Source organism: Cygnus atratus, chromosome 3, assembly GCF_013377495.2.
Source record: "Cygnus atratus isolate AKBS03 ecotype Queensland, Australia chromosome 3, CAtr_DNAZoo_HiC_assembly, whole genome shotgun sequence".
NCBI classification, from domain to species: domain Eukaryota; kingdom Metazoa; phylum Chordata; class Aves; order Anseriformes; family Anatidae; genus Cygnus; species Cygnus atratus.
In genome coordinates, this window is record NC_066364.1 from 67,997,661 (window position 1) to 68,022,056 (window position 24,396).

A 24,396-nucleotide genomic window follows, 5' to 3' on the forward strand; every position below is an offset into this window, starting at 1 on the left:
AAAAATGCAGGGTGAAGAGAGAAGGGGCCCAACTGTGTGGTCATATTGGCTTGTTACTCAGGGGAATCATGATCAGAAATGTGCCAGGGAAAAGTCCCTTCTAGTGACAGTTTTCAATTAGAACATACTAATGATTATATTACAACAGTATGAAATATTGGAATAGTAGATTAAAAAAATGGACTGTGTTCTTTCCCTCATTCCTCTATATCTTCCCTTTCCTGCATGCAGACTGCAGATCTGATCTGTTTTACTTTGTGTATGGGTATCTCAATCATCACTGATAATTGAATAGTATATATAGAAATTTTTACATACCTACATTATCTAAATTAACCCAAAGTAGCTAATTTATTAATTGAGCTTATTTCCATAGATATATGTGCATAAACTGACTGTTCAATCAATAGTAAGCAAAGAGCATACGGCTTATGAAATGTAGAACATACGTAGCCAACTGCACATAATATGTGTTTGCAAAACTGCCAGCTGTCAGTTTGGGTAACATAGTTTGGGTAACATGCATCAGTGTGTGAGAAATCAAGCCTGTGAGAAATCCATACTATTGCCCTTTGTGTTGGTGATAATTTCTTTGCAAGACATTAAGAAGTTGCATTTTGTTTGGTAAATACGTCATCTGTTTGTGTCATTTCTTATTCCTCATAGTAGCAGAGAATAAACGCAAATGCCTCAGAAGTGCCACAACATAGCACCTCATTAATCTTCCCACTTTTTATTGATGGTAGACAGTAATTGCTCCCTGCCCTATAAATTACAAAGGAAGGAACAAGTCTATTAGATAGACAAAAGCATGTAGAATAACATGTACAATATTATGGACACAGCAGTCACACACTTGTTGTGACATTTATAAACATATTAGCTGCTCACAAGGGACACACATAACAGCAGTGTACTAGACACAAGGAACACCTACTGAATTTTTTTCCCAAATATGCATGCTTCTTATAAATAAGAGAAGAAAAAAAAAAAAAAAAGGAAAAAAAAAAAACAGGTTTCAACTTCAACTTCTATTTGTTGCACTTGTGATGTTGGGACTGAGCAGCAGCCAACAGCTATAAGTCACCTGCCTTTAAAGCAGCCTAACAGATTTTGCAATTCTTATGACCAAATTAGTCCCAAAAGTTTTCAAGACCCCAGATTCCAGATGTTACTATTCTAGAAAATGACCTGAATGAGCAACAGGTTACAACACAACCCCAAGCTCTCATCTTGGCTTAATGTGGTACAAAGATGACCAAAATTAAAGCTTCATTTACAAATGGTCTCTATATTCAAAATATTTAAAAAGCACATCTTTATAAGAAATTCAAAAGCATAAAAAGATTCAAAAGAAAAAAGCCACATAAGCCATATTCTTGATTATTGCTCTCACTTGCTGATAAAATGTGGAAAACCATTTGCACTCCTAGCACAAGAGATCAACTCCAGTTCCATGTGCTTGAGCACACATCCCAGAGGAATTAAACAGTGCAGGTGTACACACAGCAGCAGGCACAAGAAAAGGTAAGTAGCTCTCCATCATGGGGCTTATAAGAAGACATGCTGCTATACATGCTAGTGAGTCAGGAGGTGAGAAAAAGACATAGAAGAAGAGAGAGAAAGAGCATCTCACCCCTTATATGATAGAGACCTCTGAGTATGCACAAAATCTGCCATACAGAACAGATTCTTGCTAAGGACCATCAAATCTTAGTTGAACTTACAGTGTAATAATAGGTACCTGCACATAGGTTTTGGTTTAGAATTGATTCATACTCAGTGGGCCTTCCAACAAATGGTTTGGGTTGAGTTCAGGGTGACAGGAGACAGTTGTTAGAACTCATCAGTTGGAATTCAGCTAAACCCCTCGATATATATTCTCAGACAGGAAATAAAATTGGCCTCAGGTTTTTTTCCTAAGAGTTTAAGGTGTTATTAATAAATAAATAAATAAATAAATATTATTTAAAGTTTAGCAACAAAATTTTTTTCAATGCAATTTTTTTTGTCCTTCAGAATCCATCTATTCCACTTAAAAATACTCTGGAGTAACTACAAGGATGTAATAAAGTATCCTTGCTAAATTACTGAATTACAGCAGTTCAGTCTTTTGTTATGGATGGAATATATGCTCATAATTTATTAATTACCTCACATTAATTAATTTAGGTAAAAAATACAGATTAAATGGGCTTATCTACTATGCAAAATCATATTTAATAGGAATTGCTCTTTTTCTAGTAGAGTGTTAATTCAGTTCAATATTAGACTGCAGCTGACCTAATATTAGTCTGATTTTGTGTGTATCTGAATCTGTAAAAAACTTCAAAGTGATCTCAGATCCTCTGATTGCAAATATAAATTGATTTTTACCGCATCACCTTGTGGAAGACTGTTCATTCCACGCAGCAGCTATGTACATGTCTAATGATAGAAACATAGTATCTCATGTCCTCAGAATATCCAAGGGCTAAACAGGAAGATAAGAGATTGAGAGTGCTGATAGTATCAAAGTAGATACCTAAGGACTAAAAGTAGCTCTTTAATTGATTGTTTCCCATGACAATTTTAGCATATAGCCTAACACAGACAAAAAAATCCTGGATGGCATACTCTGTACATCTCCCTGTTGCAGAAATACCTGTTGTAAACATTTCTCTATAGATTCCCATTTAATAATTCACAATATATAGTATATAAACCCCTATTCCTCAGGTATGCTGAGATGACTGGGGTGTAGAGTAAAGCTAGTGATTTCATTTACTAAGGACTGAAATATCCAACTTTCTTTTCAATAGATCTAAATTTCTTTTTTTTTTATTTCAGTTTGGAATATGTTGGACTAACATATTTCTAGCATTATACCTTTTTAGGAGTCTCACTTCTCACAAAAGCAGTCTTGAATATCTCTCATGCTCAGACAGTTAAAGCTACAATGAAATCTCTGATTCTTAATCTTGGATTCAGAATTGGCCATATGACACAGGCCATATCTTTAAAAATAAAATAAAATAAAATAAAATAAAATAAAATAAAATAAAATAAAATAAAAAGTCCATTGATGTCATCATAAAAGGATTGAGAAGGCAGATGCAGACCTGGTAATTTCTCTGGGACAAGGAGATTTTTCCCAAATAATATGGTGACAGGTCTACCTGTCTACCACCTGCAGTTTCTATTCATTTTAGTTTGCTGTGTGACTTAAACATGCCTCTTGGCTAAAGTCATGATCCTGAGCTGCTGGAGACCTGTCCTCACTTATTTCTCACTATATGTGTCCTGTCATAATCAAGACAACACATTTAGCTTAACTCTTCCAAGTTTTAGTTCTGGAACGACTTGGAGGGAGAGCAGAGAGATGAGGCCAGCCTCTTAAGCAATACTGCTTTCAGGTCGCTTGCCATTTCCTCACAGATCAACATTTGTTGACAATAAAGTGAATTAGATAGAGAGGAAATGAGGCATGTATGAGTCAGAAAATGGGTCATACATGAAAACAGCATGAAGCTATTAGTACATAATGTTGCCATTCAATGAATAAAAAAGAAGCTGGTGCTAGATGTTCAGCAATGTTTTAGTTATTTTTGAAAATACACTCTTGGCCCTAGTAATTTTCTTAAATGATTTCAAAAAAAGAGGTACAGAGAGCAATTAATATTTTTAATGGACTGGCTTTTGTACTGAACACATCTCTCCCTCTGAAGAGTAAGACCCTCAGTGCTTTGCTGAAATAAAACCAGGAAAATCCTTCATCCTAAGTAAGGGATACAAGGAACCACGGGTCATATCTCAAATAGTGCATTAATTCCTTGTTTCTGTGCAGTCATCCCTTATCTACCTATTAAATGAAAGAAAAGTAAATGAACATACAATTCCATGTAAGGACTGAAATGGAAATATATCCATGCCATTTTGTTTTGTTTTTCCCAAGAAAAACACTAGGTATGCATGATTAACAAGCCTGTGAAACATTATTTTTGTTCAATTTCAAACACTGGTTAGTAATATCATTGTTAGTTTCCAAAATTATACTCAGTAGGTGACTGTGCACCTATTCATCTTTTGCATGTTTTCACCCTTATTCATATGTAGCCTCATGTCTTACTTATTCAAGCCTGCTCAGAAAACAGTGTTACTGATATTCCACATGTGATTTTCAATAGTATTCTTCATTACAACTAGGTACTTCACAGACACCAGTGAATATTTATTCGTAAGGCTTCTGTGTGCTAAAGCAGTGATATTTCACGTTAGGAAATTAGACAGAGAGAAAGATATATGCAAGCAAATTTAGTTCTGGTACATCTCAGCTTTTTGAAGGCTGGTGTCATATTCTGCAGTTACTTTATTATATTTTCTCTGTGTACATGAGAAATGACAAGGCTTTAAAGAAAGTAAACCATCAACACCCAAAGCAAGATCCCATGGAGTCCTCTCAGTGGCAGTCAGTGTTTAAGGAGTGATGGAAGCTCATATCAACAGCACTGACCTCTGCCACATGGGCTACTGGAAGAACCACCAGCTGGGCTAATTCATTACCTTCTAGGCAAATCTGTATTGAACATGAATGAAATGCAAAAATATCACACACCCATTGTGAGGAATGTTGTTCTACACAGCCCCAGATCCATACCTCCTGTTTCTCCCTCTTGGCCATATTTGCCCCATGCTCTGTAATATATACTTGTTCTGTTTCAATTCTGTTGGCCCCACGCCTAGTCTCAGTCTCTGAGTACCTTGAAATTCCACCCTTTTTCTCCAACTCGGTCTTCTTGTGTAATTTCTCCTTCTACTTGACTTTTCTGGTCCTTCCCAAACTCTTCCAGGTCACAGAATCACAAAGGTTGGAAAAGACCAAGATCATCTGGTCCAACCACCCCCCTACCACCAATATCACCCACTAAACCATGTCCCTAAGCACCAGGTCCAACCTTTCCTTGAACACCCCCAGAGACAGTGACTCCACCACCTTCCTTCGCAACCCACTCCAATGCCTGACTGCTCTTTCTGAGAAGAAACGTCTCCTAATTTCCAACCTAAACCTCCCCTGGCACAACTTGAGTGCAAGACCCGGCACTTAGCCATGTTGAACCTCATCCCATTGGCCTCTGCCCATCAAAAAACTCTTCCCTGACCGGGAATCGAACCCGGGCTGCAGCGGTGAGAGCGCCGAATCCTAACCACTAGACCACCAGGGAGGGATAAGATATATACATAAGGTCCTTGAATAGTACCTGCTTTCTCCTACTAGGCTTCTCCCTCTTTTCTATGTCCTTGTTTTGTCTGCCAGTTCACAACAGCCTGCTACAGCATTCTTACCAGAGATTCAAAGTTTCCACCTTACCAGCTCCACCTGGTTGTTTCACCGGACCCGTTATGTTCATCAATGAGACCTCCTTTACTTACTCCTCTTCCAATCTTTTAAGCTTAGTTTTTGACCACGTTTTACTGGTGTCACTTTTGCCAAACTCTTTAGAACTAATACAAATGTGGCAACAAGACATTAAAAACAGAAGAGAAACCATATTAGCATATGAGGAGATGCTGAGAGAGCTGAATTTGTATAGTCCTAGAAGACTATATTACAGTCTTCAACTGTATAATAAGAGAACGTAAAGGAGATGGAGCCAAGCTCTTCTTGGAGAAGGAAAAGAGACAAACTGCACAAGTTTTAAGAAGAAAATTTTGACTACACATTAGGAAACAGTGAGAGTGGTTCAGCACTCTAACAGGTTGCCCTGTTTGGATGTGAAATCTCCATTCCTGGATATATTCAAAACTCAGCTGGGTAAGGGCCTGAGCAACCTGATCTAACTTTGAAGTTAACCCTGCTTTGAGCAGGCTGTTGGCCAGGTAATCTTCAGAGGACCCTTCGAACTTATATTACTCTTTGATTCTCATCTCACAGTAAATTTTCTTTCCCCTACCTGATACTTAAAAAGTTAAGGTTTTTGTTTGTTTGCTTTTTGTTTTTTGTCAAAACACATTTAAAAGAGAGAGAGAGATAATCATCCAACACTAAAAATGTAAGTCAAAGCTGGGCAGTGTAAGTAACCAGAAAAGAGAGTAACTAGGCAGACCTAATAATAAGCAACATTACTAAATCTACTTGAAAGTAAAATGTAGTCTTGCTCTGTGGTGTTTAAAAAATTCTCTGTAGAATCAGATATTTTTCCTCTTTGTTTGTTAATTTTATTCCTTGGATCAAGAAGAAGTAGTAATAGTAATTTAACTTACCAATGTGCAACCTGCTTTAGCAATATTTAAATTCTTAAGCTGCAATATGCCTTATCTCCTATTGATACCCCCGTAGAAGAAAACTAGGACTATATTTCATGTTGCATGGCAAGACAAAGCTATAAATATTTTTCAACCCACATGTGCTAAGTAATCCAAACCATGTAAAGCTATTGTAAAGTAATAAATGTGTTACAGTGGCTCATATGTTGGCAACATACACATTTTTTCCTTGCTTGTGTTTATCAGTTTGGCTAAAGGAGAAGTATCATTTTACTGCAGAATGGAAGCAAACAGACAAAGCTGTTCTTTGACATATTAGCTCCCTAAAGATACTTAGATCTGGCACATGCTCTTGGCCTTAGTGTTCTTTGCTGCTGCTACAGTTTCCTGGGTACAAGGATTCTGTGATACGTAATTTGAAACAGGGATCCCATCTCAAGTTCAAGGTGTAACTAATAACCAAAGCAGCAAACACTTATATGAATTAGTTTTCTTTAGAAAACAGCTGATACAAGTAACTAAGTAGTAACTAGAGATACTGTTTGATCAAGATAGCTCAGCACAACAAATGTTTTAAGTAAGAATGCTTACTAGCCTTATGAACTGTAAATACAGATGGTAAGGTATTATATGATATTTTAGTTTTGCCAAAGAACAGATTTTATAGTACTAGTCTTCAGAATTAAAAAATATATTTTTAGAGTTAGCACTTTCTAAGCTTACACCTGTTTACAGATCAACTTTGAAGAGGGAAAAAATGCATGCTTCTAAGAACTGGAATATGTTTCATGGATTTCCAAATTAATAGATCTTGTCTCACAAACTACAATTACATTTAAATTTCAGAAAAAGGAAAAGGGAAATCAAAAGAAAGCTGTAGGTATTATATATTCCAATTTTAACTGGGCTATATGTAAAACCAGCAGCAGAGGCTATCTGTAGAAGATACTATTAGTTTCCCAGTCTTGTTATTTAAGATTTAAGGCCTAAATTCTGTGCTGCTTCTGCAGCTGCTACTCTCTGCACTATATCTTCCTAATCATTTGTATTTACTATGGAATGAGACTTTTCCTGTGTTGCAGTAAATTTCCCTTCTGTTTTCTTCCTAAGTTAGACACCTCCTTTGTATCATCCTAGGAAGTGTTCTATAGTCATGTCTTAGCAGCACAAATCAATCCTGAAGCAGACAGTAGTGAACAAAGCAGTGTTTCACAGGTCTGCATGATAGCCAGTAATAAAATAACAAAAAGGACTGGAACTAGCTGCTTTGTGGTTGCAGTTGAATTGGACAATATTTTCACCACAGACCAATGAGACACCGAAAAATCTTCAATTAAGAAATACAGGTTTTCCCTAGGAAACAAGTTAAAAGTAGTTTCCTATCTGTATATGATGATTAAGATGAAAAAATGTACTGCTAGCTCACATAGCTTATGACCGTAGAGTGAAATGCATGGACATTAAATGCAACCCAATGCTGCCTAGCTGCTCACTGGTGTGTCATCCTCAAGGGGACAGGAAGGCTCTCTCCTGTAGCATTCAACAGCCACTCAACACAGATACAGCTGCCTGGCTCCTGGTCATGTAAGTTTTGACAGTTGGCAGTGTTGTGAGACAACAGCATGTGGAAACAGAATACAATGTGTTCCGCCCATGTTGTCTGATATGAGACAGACTATACTCTTGAACAGTAGTTGTAGACTGATTTTCTACCCACTGGATGTTAAGTGGTTACATGCAACATTTTTCATGGTTAGCCACCAACAACTTGCTTAAGAAACATTTGTACTTACTTCTGGCTTTCAACATTTACTGTTATTTTCTTCTATTAATGTCTTCCATAGAGTGGAAATAATATGAGAGGCGTCATTTCTCATTTAGAATAAGATGCTGGTGGTTGTGTCACTGATTAAGAATGTCACTGGTTGGAAGACCACTGTTATTATTATGTACATCTATCAAATAGAATTTATGTTTAGGACATTCATATTTAATCTCCATGTTTTCTAAGGACCACAATTCCTTGTTCTAATAAAAGGTTAGAATAAATTTCCCAGATCCCTCCCAATTCTGATATTGTTATACCTTGTCAAGGAAGATTATCTTGCAGATTAAGTTTTATGATCTTCCTGTCTCAAAGAGGAACAGTAACTCTAAGTATGTAGTAGGTTAAATCTGGCAAGCAGTATCTTACAAGTTCATTGTCTTGGGCGAGAAGAAATATCTTGAGTAAAATGATACAAGAATCCTCCCAGCAACTGGAACCTGAACTTTGCAGAAAAGCTGAAATGCCTTGCTTTGCCCAGTGTCACGTTGATCAGGATTCCTAATGTGCCGTGGTAAAAGATGTCCTCTTTCATTTCACTGGAAAGGCCACTCAAATAAATAGGGATAGTGCAGAATTTCAGATGTGACTTCTCTCTTTTTAGCAAATTTTCCAAGCAGCCCCCACCATTAATGCAATGAAAGCAATGCTTTAAATTAGGGTGTTGAAGGACAGCATCTCTGCTCTGATCTCAGTTCTGATGCCTGTATAGACAACAAAAAACTCCATGCAGACAGAGCAGGGAGCCTATGATTGGTTTTAGTGTTTCATTATCAACAATATCAAATTAGTTAGTCTCAGTTTCTTAGAAGAAGTGGATACATTTCATTTGCAGGACTCTTCACCTTTACATTGTTTAGAGCTGTCTTAGCTCTGGTCAGCCTTTCTTGTTTTCTTAATCAGAAATGCTGACATTTGATATTCACTTTGCAATTGCTGAAGGAACTGGTGCCAGCAATTAATGCTTTCCCTATCAGAGCAGATATGGCCAGTAGTGTTTGTTGTTTCAATAGCCTCAGAGCAAGAGTGATCAAGGCCAATAACACAGAGTCAATTCTCTGTCTTCCTCTCAAGGAATATAGTGTCTATATATAGGAATACAGTGTCTATCTGAAGGGACATTATAGATGTTGACATCTTTGACTCCTTAAAAACAGGAAACTTAAGGGTGGCATTAATTTCATATAGCTCTGGACATCACTATGCATCTACCTCCTTGTCCATTCAAAAGATACCTGCACCAGAATGAGTCTCGTTAGTCATCTTTTATTGTACAGAAAGAGAAACTCACACTTTTAGGTAGGCCCTGACACATCTAGTCTATTTTAATTATGTATCTTAGAAAGGGATAATGTGTGTGCTTACAGTGCCTCTTTCTCTTTCTGTTTCCATAGACTAAGGGAGTCCATGTGAAGGTTTGATGCTGCTGTCCATGTCGCACGATATTTGAAGTGTCCTAGGTGATCATTCTCACTGACACCTACCTGCTGCTCCAGGAAGTTGTAGGTCCTGTGTCATATCTACCAGCCCCCTCTAACCTCACAGCCCCTCAAATGGCATCAACATATTCCCCAAGGAGAGTTGTAAACACAGTAAAATTGCATGAGTCCCTCATGACTGATGTGTAAGTACCTCAGAACCTTTAACAGGTTTATCTTCACAACACTTCCATAAGAAAGAGTAACTCCACATTTTCCTATCTTTTTCATTACAGGCATCCAGTGCTGTAAAATTAACAGGTATAACAGGACAAGCTCTGAAAACAAGAACACTGAGTATTCAACAAACTGGGGTCAAATGTCATACACTGATGCTTAGAGAGAACCTGAGAATGGATTCATGCTGTAGAGAAAAACAAACAACAACAAGAACCCAAAAAAACTTCACAGTACATAGCATTCTTTCATGTTATGGAAAACCTCATACAGCATTAAAAAAATAGATTTATTCTAACATTCTTTCAATCTTAAAATGTGGAACCCTCTTTAATGAGAACTCAACAGGAGCAGCTACAAAGACTCATAATGAATCAGACAACATAAAAAATTTTTAAAAAAGAAAACAAAAGAAAACATTAGATTAAGTAACATTGCTGTTCAAACTGGATTTATAAATTACAGAAGGAGTCAATCTACATTTGTAATCTTTCTCCATTCTAGAAAGCATTAAAAGTTAAAGCTGTGATCATACTGATTAGAACAACGTTTATAGTAATTCAGTATCAATTTCAGTATGATAAATACATTTCAGTAAAGCTAAATAAATACTTTATTATATTAATCTAATTCCAGAGCCTGAGGTAATAGAGGGAGTAATGAATGATTTTTCATCTGATATTTCTTTTCATATGCTGATATGCCCTGTCTCTGTCAATCACTACAAACTAAAAGACAATTCCCTCACGAGGTAGCTGGTAGGAGCTGTCTCTTTTTACATGGGTTTTGGTCAAACTTGGACGCAGCACCAATTGTAGGTTACAGAGAGCCTGAAATACAGGCATGATTTTACTTCAGGTCTGAGGAGTGCACACTCAGTGGGATAACACTGTAACATCACACACTGGAAGAAGAACAAGGATTCATCTTTGCTGTTGTTTATAGGAATTTATTGAGGTAAATTAGATACTGAATGGCTTCTTTTTTTTTCCCCTGAATGAACAAAAACCTGACAAAAAGGATAAGGAAGTAATCTGACCAGAACACAAATTTATTAGTGAAGAACAAAAGAAATCTTTCAATTAGTTTACCATAGTATCCATAAACAAAGGGTTTCCTGTATTAATAAACAACTAATAGCCAGCCTTTAATAAGAAACACTACTAAAAACAGTGACAGAAAAAATAAAATATATGTAGGATTCAAAGAGAATCAAAAACATAACTAGTGTTATGCCTTCTCTCCCTTACTGAAAAACACTGACACTGTAAGACAGGAGAAAGGTATTTTAGTTTGGCTCCCTATAAAAACAAGCCACAAGGTCAGACATAAAAGGGGTCAAGTTCAGAACAGCACAATATGAATTAATTAAGCCCATTCTCTTTTCTCGAATTCTGATGACCCATGATTTAGAAACTACAGGAAGAAGGAGACTTATTTATTTATTTATTTGTATTCTTCACAACATTTGTTCTTTTCTCTATGTACTGTTATATTCTTCAGCTAGACATACAAGTCTGTCATTATCTTGTAATAACATAGTCGTTTAAAATGGAAACAATTTAAAAGAAGAAAACATATAACTCCTGACTGAATACGTGTCAATTAATAGACGTTTATAGTCAGCATGATTTTGAATATTCAGTAATGAAATCAAATTACCTTAAATATTTTCTTCACTACATGTGGTATTTTTGCAGTCTTGTGACTGAATATTTTGAACATTTTATCCAAGCACTAACAAAATATTATTTCAGCTCTAACCTACAATGAATATTTATTGTCCTAGTCACTTATATCACAGAATGCACTATTTGCATCCCAAATCGATCATATAACAGGGTGACACAATGCAAACATCCCAGTGTGGCAAGCTAAACAGCACAACTGTTACACAGAAATAGTGAATAAGAATTCCCGAAGGGTCCTTTGGAGTCCTAAGTTACACTACTTGCTATAGCTGCAAGCAACCATATCATAAACTGATCATGATAGATTTTGCATTTTGCTAGGACTTTTAGTTTCAGATTGTTTTGCATTTACCATTCCTTGTGGTAGGTTGCTCCAGAAATTCACTATTTTAGTAGTTAGACATCTTCCAGTCTCCAGCATCTCTTTATTTACTGACAAATTACACTGCACCATGCTCTCTTTTTTTTCCAGAATCCAAGTGAAGCCAATGAGGTGAGCCAAATGAAGCAAATTGGAAATTCATGCATTTCAATATTTTTGAAAGAACTTACTTTTATACCCCATGATTAGGTATTTAAATATTTCCCAGACACTGAACGCCTATTCAAATTATTTCTAGCAGACTATTTGTGATTGGATTTGTGCCAAAGTACAAGAATAAAGACCTAAAATTTAATGTTGTCAAGACAATAACTTTCTAAACACAGTCTTGTTGAAATGAAGAAAAAAACAATGATTTATCAATTTAATTCCAACAGTAGTATGCCTGTTAACAAAAGATAATCATAGCAAGGACTTTGATGCACATTTCCTATTACCATATCAAATGTGCCTTACAGAATTATGGCTGGAAGGGGCCATTAAATCTGTTGTATAACCTTGTATACAGATAAACCACCTGCACATCCAAGATCATTAATTCACTTAATTACTGCAGCTTTAAGCCCCATTAGTTGTGTATGGATAAAACACATCTTCAAAGGACATAGTCATCCTTCATCAGAAATATCAGTAAATAGGGAATCCAGCACTGCCCTTACATGTTTGCTCCAATAGCTAAACTTCAGTACTAAAAAGTATGCTAGTTTTATTTTGAAGTGTCTTACCTCAGTTCACTGTTCGAAAATGAAAGTTTCATTTCCACAGTTCAACATTTATTTCCAGATGATTCTTGTTTTTCTCTCTCCTTAAGGAAATCACCCTGACTATAGCACATTTCCTGCCTGTGTATTTCAACTTCACTAACTCACTGCTCCACTGTTTACACATCTCAGGTCCCTTACATGCTTTCTACCAAAAAAAAAAAAAAAGTATTGTAGTGCAAAGTGCACTTTTACCCTGAAATCAGTTAATTAATCAAGATCTTTATGCTCTGACATGTATTCATTCTTCCTAGAGGAACTGCATTCGATTGCACTAAAATGCATTTTGTTTGAATCAACTCAGTTAACAGATCACTTTATTGGACTGCCTGGCATAACCATTATCTTTTCACTAGTCTTTATTTCAACTGATCTCCAAAACTGATTAATCGTTTGCAAAAAGTGCAACCATAATCTGTTTCTTTGGAACATATTCTGCTACCAGATTCTCGCTCAGGCTTAGTTAGACTGTTTTTAAGAAGATACATTGCTGTTCCCAGCAACATACTGTCTTGTGCAAGTAAGTCTGACAGAGTCTGATCCTCAACAAGGAAAGAATAATTTGTTTTTATTTTTTTAGAGTCACTCCATGTGTAGCAAACTTACTTGTATCTCCCAAATAAACAAATGCAGACAGCAATTAGAAAATATATATATAAATATATCTAACTGTTCACCCTGACTCACTGAAGCCCATTATAATATGCTGATGCAAAATTACGCTATTAACACTGCACAAACATTAACAGTGTGAGTATTGGTGTGTTTGACTATATTTTCTTGGAAGCTACAGCTCTATTAATTACTCCCACATATTTCAGAAATTAAGTAAATGTTTTCATAATTGACAATAATATTAAAACCCTTCAATCTAAGAATAAAAGTAAAATTAAAAAAAAAAAAGATAAAGTAAAATGCACTTTTCTTTCAAAAATGCAGCATGTCAGATTTCTGCTTGATAAATATGAAAATATATCCAACGAAAAATACAGGTTATTAGGCATACAGCTCTTATGGTAGCTCACAGAGGTGGTTGCTGACTGAGATACTGTCACTGAGTCAGCTGTAACAGTTTGATTAGGAAGGATACTGCATGTCTGAACGACTTTCTATATAAGCCACTTATACTGTAAAGGAAGTCAGAGGAGGAAAATACTCTTACTAGCAGCTAAGAGCTGAACAAACAACGGCTCGCATACAAAAACATCTAATGGTCTAAGTCTTTTTAGTATACTTTTAGACAGTAATTCTAATATATTGCAACAGGGAGATTGTTTGCCACTCCTTAATCAATTACGTTTTCATGTTTTCCAACATTTCCACTCATGATTTAATTCATTTCTCATTTATATACAGTTTTCAAAATTTACAGCTTAAAGGCACAGTCAGCTGTGAGTTACAGTTTTGTTTTATCCTCTGCTATTTTTATGGTCTAGATATCGTGGACGATTCCATGAGATTACATGGTCCTTTACACAAAAAGCAAAGCCGAGGGCACACATATTGCAACATTCTATTTTTCTCAGCATATCTGCTTAAAGATGAAAGAGAAATCATCCGTAGCACTTACCTGTAGAAGGCTGGAGGACCAGCTTCCCTCATCCCGAAGCTGCCCTGTTCATTTTCAAGGTAGTAGGGTACCTGCTGGCTGTGATGATGGATGAAGGGTGAGAGCTGGGGCGCCGTTTGCAAGAACACCACAGGGTTTGGTGGGACATTGTTCAGTGAGTGAAATCCTGCCAGACTGCTGGACCCAAAAGATTCTGAAGTAGGGGCATAACTGAGAGTAGTAGAGCCATACACTGGAGCGGTAGTACCAAAATCATAAGTGGCCCCTTCTGGGTAGTTAAAAACTCCTGTCTTGTTGCTCTCCACATACATGTCGCTGAGTGATCTTTCCAGGGGAATCTTCAGCTGAGGTCTGCTCAGTGTCTCCAGTTCAGTGCCTTGAATCTGGTGCAGCAGGGTAACTCCAGAGGTTTTGGTGTGAAGGGTCATGGTCATTGCTAATGGCAGTGAGCAAGGAACATATCTGCTTTTACTGTCAACAGCGAGATCGGCAGCTGGCAGTCCACCTAAAAAAAATACCAGAACCTATTCTGAGGCTCAGCAGAAATCACGTTAAAGCAGTGCTACACAGGTATTCCTCTGATCTCGGCAAGGAGGAGGATGCAAACAAATGCAGGGTAAGCACTGGAAACGCACATTCTCCCTCTCCCTCTAACTTTTGAGAACTCCTCATCTGCGCTAATATGCGTTACAAGGTGCTGGCCACAAGCCAGGAGCTCTTGCCTAGTGCCGACGCTGGTTTAAACATCACTTCAGAAACAATTAGCTTTGGAGTTATACCAAACAATTGTCCCACTAAATGTTACTTTATTCTTACTAGTCATTTAATTTTTCACTGCAGAGTAGCCAGCGCTCCACAGCAACTAACGGGAAAGGACGCTGAAATTAGACCAGGAAGACTAGTCCAGTGGTCAGCCACATTACTGCCTTTTATTTCCTCAGCAGGCTCCAATCTATCTGTGCTTATCTCTCCTCCTGTTTGATTCATTTTCGTGTTTGCTAGAAATATGTAATGTGTACATTGCAATGACCCTGGGTAGGACTATGCTGTAACTGAGATATGGCAAAGCAGAATGTGTGTGCAAGCGCATGCGCCTGTGTGTGTCTGTTTGTGTGTGTAGCTAGCCTCAGTCAACAGAACGAAGTAACAGAAATTAAAGGATGATCTGTGTAGGAGAAAACATTTATAACACGCTTGCATCAGTAATAGCAACTTGAATCAGCTAGAGGGTAAAACTAACTTTAAAAGTGAAGAAAAGCTTTAGATTAGCCTATAATTTTCTGTCTGCTTCTTTTTTGGCCCATAAAATTATGAACTAAAGCATCCTTCAGACTTTGCCATAATAAAATCTTAAATATTAGGAAAAATTAATTGACTGCATAACACGTGAATTGAATACAGGATATTTTTACAAAAGCTCAGCAAACTTGATTTTTGACTTCAGACTAGAAAATCAAGTAATCTAAAATAAACTAATGGGATCAGCTTTAAAACAAACTGAAATGCCTCTCAAAGTTATTTTTAGGAAAAAAAAGGGGGGGGGGAGAGAGAACATAATGAAAAGGTGTGGCATGCATGCTTCATCTTGCCATCTCATTCCATATAATTTTAACTTTGCACAAACCAGTTTTCCTGAACCAGCTAAATGGAAACCTCCAGAAGCTGTTCCAAGTTCTCTAGTATTATTGCTGTGGTCTGTGGCTCAGTCAGCTAAACAGATTAATGCCAACCCTAAACACATTAATATATGGGCTCCAGTTAGTATGCATAGACTTTGCTACTAGCAAAGTCTATGCTATACTTAAACAACTCCACAGTTACTCGGCTCAACCTTCAGAAAGCCCAAGAAACCGAGAAACTGAATATGCACGTCACTAATAGCTTCTAGAAAAGTTTACTAAAAATTGTTTTATTTTAGTAATAACATTGTGTTTTTAAAACTTCTTCTAAAATAGCAGGTTACTTACATTTCAAAGAGTATACTGACATAATATATATTTGTACCTCTGCAGACACACAGCTAAGACAGCAGCACACACATAAATATGTACTTGATAGATTTCCTCACCCACCCCGCCACCCTCCCTACCCTGTTCAAATTTCAGATTGCAGACTTTGATCAAAGAGATAAGCCTGTCTAAATAACACTGGACTAAACATGTTCCCAGTTAAAAAAAAATAATAATAATCAGACAATCATACCCAGCAGTTCAGAAAGTCTTCGAAGAGTTATACTGAAAATATGCCAGACAGTGTGAGAGAGAAAAAAGAGAGTGTGTGCATGTTTGCATAGAGTGGGTGAATGTGCATCTGCAGAGACTCACAAAACAGCAAGCAAGCATAGCTCTCAACAGCCAGTCTGATGGGCTACACAGACTGAAATGAATGGCAGTTACGAGTTTAAGGTCGGTCACTCTTACAGATTTCATTTCGTGCTTCAGTAGTACGTAAAAGAAGCATTGTCTCATGTTATACTGCATAATCTGGGAATTAATGTGAATCTGTCTGCCTTAAGAAGTACCCACTTCTTATGTGTGCTACAAAATGGACTTTAAATTTTTATTTAAACCATTATCTGATGTGTATGCTATTTTAGAAATACTACATTGACATGTAATAAAATGCTACAGCATAATAGCTGGGAAGAAGATGGAAGATAGAAGAGTGCGCACACCAAGTTGACTTCTGAGTGTGTCCTGTGCAACCTTAGTGCTCTTTACATGCAGTTTTTTAAAATTTCATTAATTATTTTGGGAGTGTCGTGTGTTTTCAGGGAGACAAATATCTAAAATTTCCACCATATGCAAACAATGCTGAAACACACTTTAGGGTTAAGTAAAAGCAGCTGCTCTTTAATGTCTGCTCTACACCATTTAACCAGAGACATAATGACCATTTTTCCACAGGCCAGCGTGGAAAGTTTCAGACAGTTTCAGAGCTCAGGAATAGATGGCTGCAGATTCCCTGTAGTACATAGGCTGGTACACATCTCAGAAGAAAAATGCAAGTGACACCAACAAAGTCTTATGGGTGGGCTAAAAATCCCTGTGATAGCATCTTGTACTGCTTGCGTCAACTTTTTTCTTTGGGGAAGATCAAGGGGGCAAGAAAGGGCAAAGACTGGGAGGGAGGTGGGCCTAGTTAATCAAGCAAAATTCTAGGAAGAAGGTGAATTTTTGATTTATCCATATTGCATAATATTTTTTATTATTATTATTATTATTATCCATACTATTTAGGCATTAAAAAAAGTCAAAATAGTATTTAGACTTTATAAAATAAAATCTGTGAAATGCAACAGATTATCAAAAGTGTTTATTTTCCTTGTCCTGTATGGTGATGACTACTCTACTTGCCCCAAACTAACATACAGAGCTTCATCCTGATTTAGAGATGGCATTGAATGTGTCTGCTTGTGGGCTTGTCCAAAGAAAGAGACGTAGGTTTCTAAAACCCAGTCTTTTTGCCTAAAGGCCAGGACTTACTCCACCACCCAGTTAATCACTGTGATCTGTTAGATGTCAGGTTTTATCCATTTTGAACACAATATGGAAATACATACAGGATATAGCAAAAAGATTTGGTGGTACTTTTCACCAGTGGATGCAAACAGCCTAATCAAAAACTTGGTTACACTAAATTCCATTTCATATATGCCTTTATATACTTCATGTATGCCTTCATAGAGAAGTGCTTGCCTTATACACTGGGTATGTAAAAAAAAATATATGTAATAATAATAAAATCACATGTAGTAACTATAGAGTAAATAAAAACAAATTTCCTGCAGCATCTTCATTTTTAGTGCTAGGCAGAAATGTTCAAAAAATACCAAGTCAATGGGAAATGTACCTTTTAATATTTGATAATTTCTCCACTAAGGTGTATTCAGCTGCAGCCCTATGTATTTCTTTCACTTTAATTAAAGGCCTAATATTGTTTCGGGGATACAGCGCACATATTACAGGAGAAAGTCATCTATCCAAGCCTTCCTCACACCTCTATAAAATACTGAGGGAAACTGGTTCTGCAGACTGAAAAGTTGCTAAATTTACATCAGGTATAGATTGTTTTTTGGGATATGACTGAAGTTTGGGGATATACAATCAAAATTAATGCTGGTTTTGAGCCATACATGATATGTACACATCTGTTAGAACAGGGAGAAAACAGGAAGGAAAAACAGAACAGCAATTAATGAATACTGAAAAAACAGGAGGGGACAGTCCACAGTAACTGAGAAGCACTACAGACATTGGCTAGAAAGTTCAAAGCAGAAATTGCTTCTTCCCATGCAGTGTTTTTTAGTGAGATTGAGACAAAAGATGAGTTTCTGAATCAATGAAGATTTAGGCACTCTTTCTCATGGAAATTAGAAATAAATTGATTACATGAAAGTGACTGATTAAATCCTGTGTTCCCCTTTTAATATCTTAGCCTATTTTCCTTTTCTAGTTATATAAAATTTCCAGTGCCCAACTCCTATTTTGCAGAATAAGGTTTTCACCCTAAATTACACTAATGAAATACCATCTGTAGAAATGTTAAAACTAAATCACATTTTTGTAGTTAAATTTGCATCGTGTAGAGCTGGATAATATTTAGATTTGTTTCTGAAGGCAAATTCTGCCCGTTTCAATTCATTGATGCCCACAGTTTACTTTTTACATTTTTTTTCTTGTTTTCTTTCTGACAACCAGCTAGACTGATCAGATTAAACTAGCAGAGACTGTACAGTTTGACTCAACTGGACAACTGGACCACTGGTCCAACACACTTGCCAGTTAGAAACAGGAGGGTTCTGAATTAAATTCAGAATTCTTACCATAACAGAAAACATGAGCATATTTTCTCTTCTAATCTGGGAAATATGTCAAAAACAAGAGAATTAGCCTCCTTCCACTGATTGCAAATGAAGTGGCACAAGCCACTCAGAAACAGAAAAAGGAAGGATAATAAAATATATAGAAAATATAGCTTATCTAAATAACTAAAAGAAGGTTTGGAGATTTCCAGTGCCATGATTCATTTTCTATTAACTAAAAGTCCTCAACGCCAATTAGGGTACGGTAATAGAACAAGTTCAATTTATAGGAGAGAAAAAAAAAGAAAAAAGAAAAAAGAAAAAAGAAAAAAGAAAAAAAAAGAAAAAAGAAAAAAAGAAAAAAAGAAAAAAAAGAAATTGAGGAAGAAACAGCCTGAACAGAACAGATTCTTGATTCCAGAAAAGATAAAATAGCAATTTGAAGGAAAAGGAAATGAAAGTAAAAACCATATATGAAAACTATTCAAATTATAGGAATCCGTAATGATAGCAAAACTCCTGATCCTATACTGGGTGTTTTTTTCAGTGCTAGTTTTAGTACGTATTCCAACAGAAAGTGGCAAACTCAGAACTGAGAAGATATACTATAAATTTTCCATAAACCTGCTGACAGTGAGAGACCATAAACTTCATTGCTTTGGTTCCACAACTATAAAGATAGAAGCTTTTTTTAGCTGCTGCAATTAAAGAAGAATCTATTGCACATAACAGGAGGAACATTATGTTTTTCCAAGATTCCACTGTAGCATTACAGAGAAATTATGTTGTGTTTAGTCCAGTGAGGAAACTCCTCAAGATACACAGCTGGAGAACAGCACCATCTACCCCACTGCTTTACAAATCTTCTCTGAAAATAAATAAATAAATAAATAAAATAAAGGCCTTGATACCACTAGGCAAAGCATAAGGTATGCTGAAAAATTCCTTAGGCTCTTAGTAGAGATAAGCTCTTCAATCTCTTATTGGTAGTTTATAACATTTAAAAATTTTATAAGCTGATTTGAAGACGTATACATTTTTTCCCCAGCCTCCAAATAATTTACCAAAACCATCTATGGCATGAAAAGGCTGGACCAAAGATTTTTAATTCTGCATTTACATTTTATGTTTGTTTTACAATTACAAGGGGAGTTTCTGCTTTCATATGTCAAATGCATTTAGGGAGTTTGATAACATTTGCTCAAAATATTTATTGTTCCAAACAAGAAACAGTGGAATACAATTATTCCACATGTTTATTAATTTACATCATTTAGATATACCTTCAGTTTTGTCTATACACTGAGTGAGAAGATCTTTTATATATTTTACCTGAAATTATCGGTGTAAGCAAAAGAAAAACTAGGCTGGGATGTCAGGGTAGGTTTTTGGTAAAGTATTCTAATGCTTTTTCATTTTAAGAGTGCTTACAGCTATTTATGACATGATCAGATTTCTGCCATTCCGGTGGAAATCTTACACGTCAGGGATGAGCTCAGAAAGAATGACTTGGAAGTCTGTGAGCCAATTGGACAGAAATGTTTTGCTTTTCCCATCTTAAAGATTTCTAGAAAATCTTTTTTCTTGAAATGAGAAGCCCTTTTTTTGCTATAGGTTTTATGAGCAGGAACTTTAAATCTGGCAAGGACCTGAAACTGTCACAAAAATGCCTTTTGCTGTTCCTCTGAAACTCCACCCACTTTTGGCCAATTTTTAAACCTTTGAAATTTTGCAAGATTTTTAAAAGTTAATATTTCTAAAAAACTCTTCTGACTGAACATGCTCTTTTCTCTCTCAGCTCCTAGTCCTGACTGGACTGGGCATGAAACTTCCCACAAAGTGACTGACACACTACCATCCAGATGAGAGTACAAAAAGTTTTCCCCTTTCATTACTGTTCTGGGGCAGAGTAAGAGTCCAGGCTTGAGTGCAGATTATTGTGTCAGTTATAACTCTAAATTTCAGTTCCCAGATTTGCAGACTGTATTTCCTGACACCAAAATGGGATACCATCTTCCTTTTCAATTCAGCATTAGAAAACAATCTGTAGAAATGTACCCTTTCCTAAAGGAGTAGAAAATATGCTGTAATATAACTAGCTTGTGAATTTCTTCAGTGTTTTTTGTGCCTATGAAAGATGGGAGAGGATAACACTTAACAATTATGCCCAAGCCATACAGGATAAATGACTTACTACATACATAAAATGGGCCAAAATACCTGAGTACTCTGGACAAACTCAAAAGATATTAGCAAATACTATTGTTTCAAAGGGTTAGCAGATGTTTTCATGCAGGCTGGAAAAAAAGAAAGCAGAGGGTGAAGAAGAGAGGCAAGAAAAAGGAAGAAAAAAGACATCTCTCTGCTTTCCTAAGCAAAATGTTAACCACTTGTGAACGAGATGTTCACTGGCAGACATGTAGCACTACAATACTGTGATTTAATATTAAAGAATATACCTTGCTTAATCACAAATGTGGCATAATAACATACCATTCCTCATAGATCTCGCTTCATTTTAAAAACTGAACGAGCTCTGAAAAGAAAAGCTGAAGCTTAGTATCCCATGTTCATATTAATTTATTGTGCTTATTTCAAAGAGAAATCAATTTGAGTGACTGATCACCATGAGTTAGTATTTTGAAAGGAGTCAACCAAGAAAACTTTCATAGAATCATGAAACGGCTTGAGTTGGAAGGGACCTTAAAGATCATCTAGTTCCAGCCCCCTGCCATGAGCAGGGACACCTCCCACTAGACCAGGTTGCTCAAAGCCCCATCCAACCTGGCCTTGAACGTTTCCGGGGAGTGGGCATCCACAGCTTCTCTGGGAAACCTGTTCTACTGCCTCACCACCCTCTGAACAAAGATTTTTCTCCTAATATCTAATCTAAGTCTTCCCTCTTTTAGTTTAAAAAGGTTCCCCCTTGTCCTATCGCTCTCTCTCCATGTAAAAAGTCATTTTCTTTTTTAAAAGCCCCTTTTTAAGTACTGAAAGGCTGCAGTGAGGTTCTCTTCAGAGCTTTCTCTTCTGGCTGAACATCCCCAGCTCTCTCAGCCTTTGTTCATAGGAGAGATGCTCCAGGCCTCCAATCATCTTCACAGCCCTCCTCTGGACCCACAGTAGACCCACATCCTTCTTGTGCTGGGGGTCCCAGACCTGGATGCAGCACTCCAAATGAGGCTTCAAAGGGCAGAGCAGAGGGAGGCAATCCCCTTCCCTTGACCTGCTGGCCACTCCTCTTTTGATGCAGCCCAGGATGCAGTTGGTCTTTTGGGCTGCAAGTGCACACTGCTGGCTTATGTCAAGCTTTTCATCCACTTGAACTCTCAAGTCTTCCTCTGCAGGGCTGCTCTCAATGAGTTCTTCACCCAGTCTGTACTCATGTCTGGAATTCCTTGACCCAGGTGCATCATGTTACACTTGAATTTTTTGAAACTCATTACATTCACACAAGCCCACTTCTTGGATGGCATCCCTTCCTTCTCACAGCACCACTCAGCTTGGTGTCATCTGCAAACTTGTTGAGGATGCACTCAATCCTACTGCCTATGTCATTGATAAAGATATTAAACAGCACTGGTCCCAAGACAGACCCCTGAGGGACATCACTTGTCATCAACCCCCACTTGGACATAGAGCCATTGACTGCATCCCTCTGGTTGAACTTTGAAAGTCTTCAGGAGGAAGACAGCTTTGTATTAAGGGTGAGGCATCTTCAAAATGGTCAAGTATTACCATGCCTGGACTCCCAGAGTTAGTCAGAAATGGTTAACCCCATTTATGTGGTGATATTAAGTGTGACTAACAAGTTTTGTTTATGAGATTCAAGGTGTGAAACTGAGCACAAAATTTCAGCATTGGCCAGGTAGGTGAGGAAGACAACTGTAGCTAACTTATTTCTAGTTGCCAGAGGACAATTTGAGGAAACAAGTTGCTGAAACAAGCTCCTTAAATCTGAGTAAGATACCTTGGAGGAGAGATGTGAGAATGTTGTTGGTAGGAAAAATTTTTATCTGAATGAACTCTTAGGAAAATTCAAAAAAGTCTGGTTATAAAAACATGCCAGTTTCCCCAACATGGCAGCTTGAGCTTCATACAAGAATTGACACTTCAGATACGAGTTAAGTGAGTGTTTTAACTAGAAGACAACATGAAGAAGCCTTACAGATAACATTATAAATTTGTAACTGTGATACCACTATGAATTTGTAACTGTGATACCTGTCTTCAGGTATCAAATACATATAAATACATACATACATATATCAAATACATACAAATGTTTGTAAATTCTTAATTTAGTTTAACCTTAAAGTACCCTGAGGTGATTTCAGGGTAAACGGCACACACTACAGAATACCCATGTAATGTCCCTAAAGAAATGTAATTCTTTAAACTGATATAGTACCTTTGGTATAACACATAGCATCCAAATAATGATCTTCAGATCACTTAACAGATAACAGGCTGTACCTCTGGTGAACTATACATACCAATTTGAACATGAGTAATGCAGGAATCTATGTGGAAGAAACATCTAAATATTCTAGATATAAGAATTAGCCAAAAAAAAAAAAAAAAAACTGAACAGTCTGTAGAGTACAGATAAACACACATCTTCCCCTGCCCTCTTGCCCCCATCCCTTCCCCCAGAGTCTTCCATTGTTTCAGCAGGTTTTTTAGTGGATGTCAGCTCCATTTAATAATCAGTCATATTTCATAATTAATTAGCCTCACAGTGTTATTTCTCAATACTCATTTTCCTGCTAAATGCGTGACATTCTACTAAGGAACAATGGCCTCTCAGATTTCAGGCTTAAACACATATGCAAATACGCCTTTGCAAGTGTACCCATCGGCATGCAAAATATGCATGATGATGTTCTCCTTAGGTAAACTGTCCCAGTTACATCATTTCAAATACTATGCTGTAATTTCTGCCTGAAGACTATTTTTTTCCTATCTCTTGCTCTAGTTTCAAGTGACACTGCAACAGATACCTATAACAAATACAACTCTATAACTCTATTCTTTCAAAAGGTGTTTGCTAATGGGGAAGGGGAAGGGGAAAACAAGTGCTTGCCCATTTTATAATATTCAAATTTAAATAACAGGTCTCAGATTTAAATAACAGGCCTCTCAGTGTGAGAATTCCTGTTACCTTTATTCCCTTTTGGGCCTCCCAGTACAAGAAGAAATTCTAGAGACCCCAAGCATGTGGGTGCCAGGCATAAGAGAACCTGCTTCAGGTAGCAGGACCTGCTCATTCCGCAGAAAGAAAGGTTCAGGGTAAACCTTATTTTTATTTACAACTGCCTGACCAGAGAATACAAAAAAGAGACAGATTCTTCTTGGAGGTACACAGTGACAGGCCAGGAGGCAACATGAGACCAGGTGGTTTAGAAATTCCAAATAGATATTAGGAATTTTTTTTACCATGAAAGCGGTCAAATACTGGAAAA

The 24,396-nt window shown here is 36.9% G+C and overlaps 1 protein-coding gene and 1 non-coding gene across 2 annotated transcripts in view; both read right to left on the minus strand.

The window, feature by feature from the left end:
• The window catches only part of ESR1 (estrogen receptor 1), a 168,259-nt gene that overhangs the window by 99,380 nt on the left and 44,483 nt on the right, over nucleotides 1-24,396 (minus strand). The window contains exon 2 of the mRNA XM_035538970.2: nucleotides 14,128-14,632. Coding sequence (XP_035394863.2) covers nucleotides 14,128-14,632 — 505 coding nt within the window. The remainder of the gene's footprint in view (nucleotides 1-14,127; nucleotides 14,633-24,396) is intronic.
• On the minus strand, nucleotides 5,130-5,201 carry TRNAE-CUC (transfer RNA glutamic acid (anticodon CUC)). Its single transcript has one exon. It is a non-coding gene; the product is annotated as a tRNA-Glu (tRNA).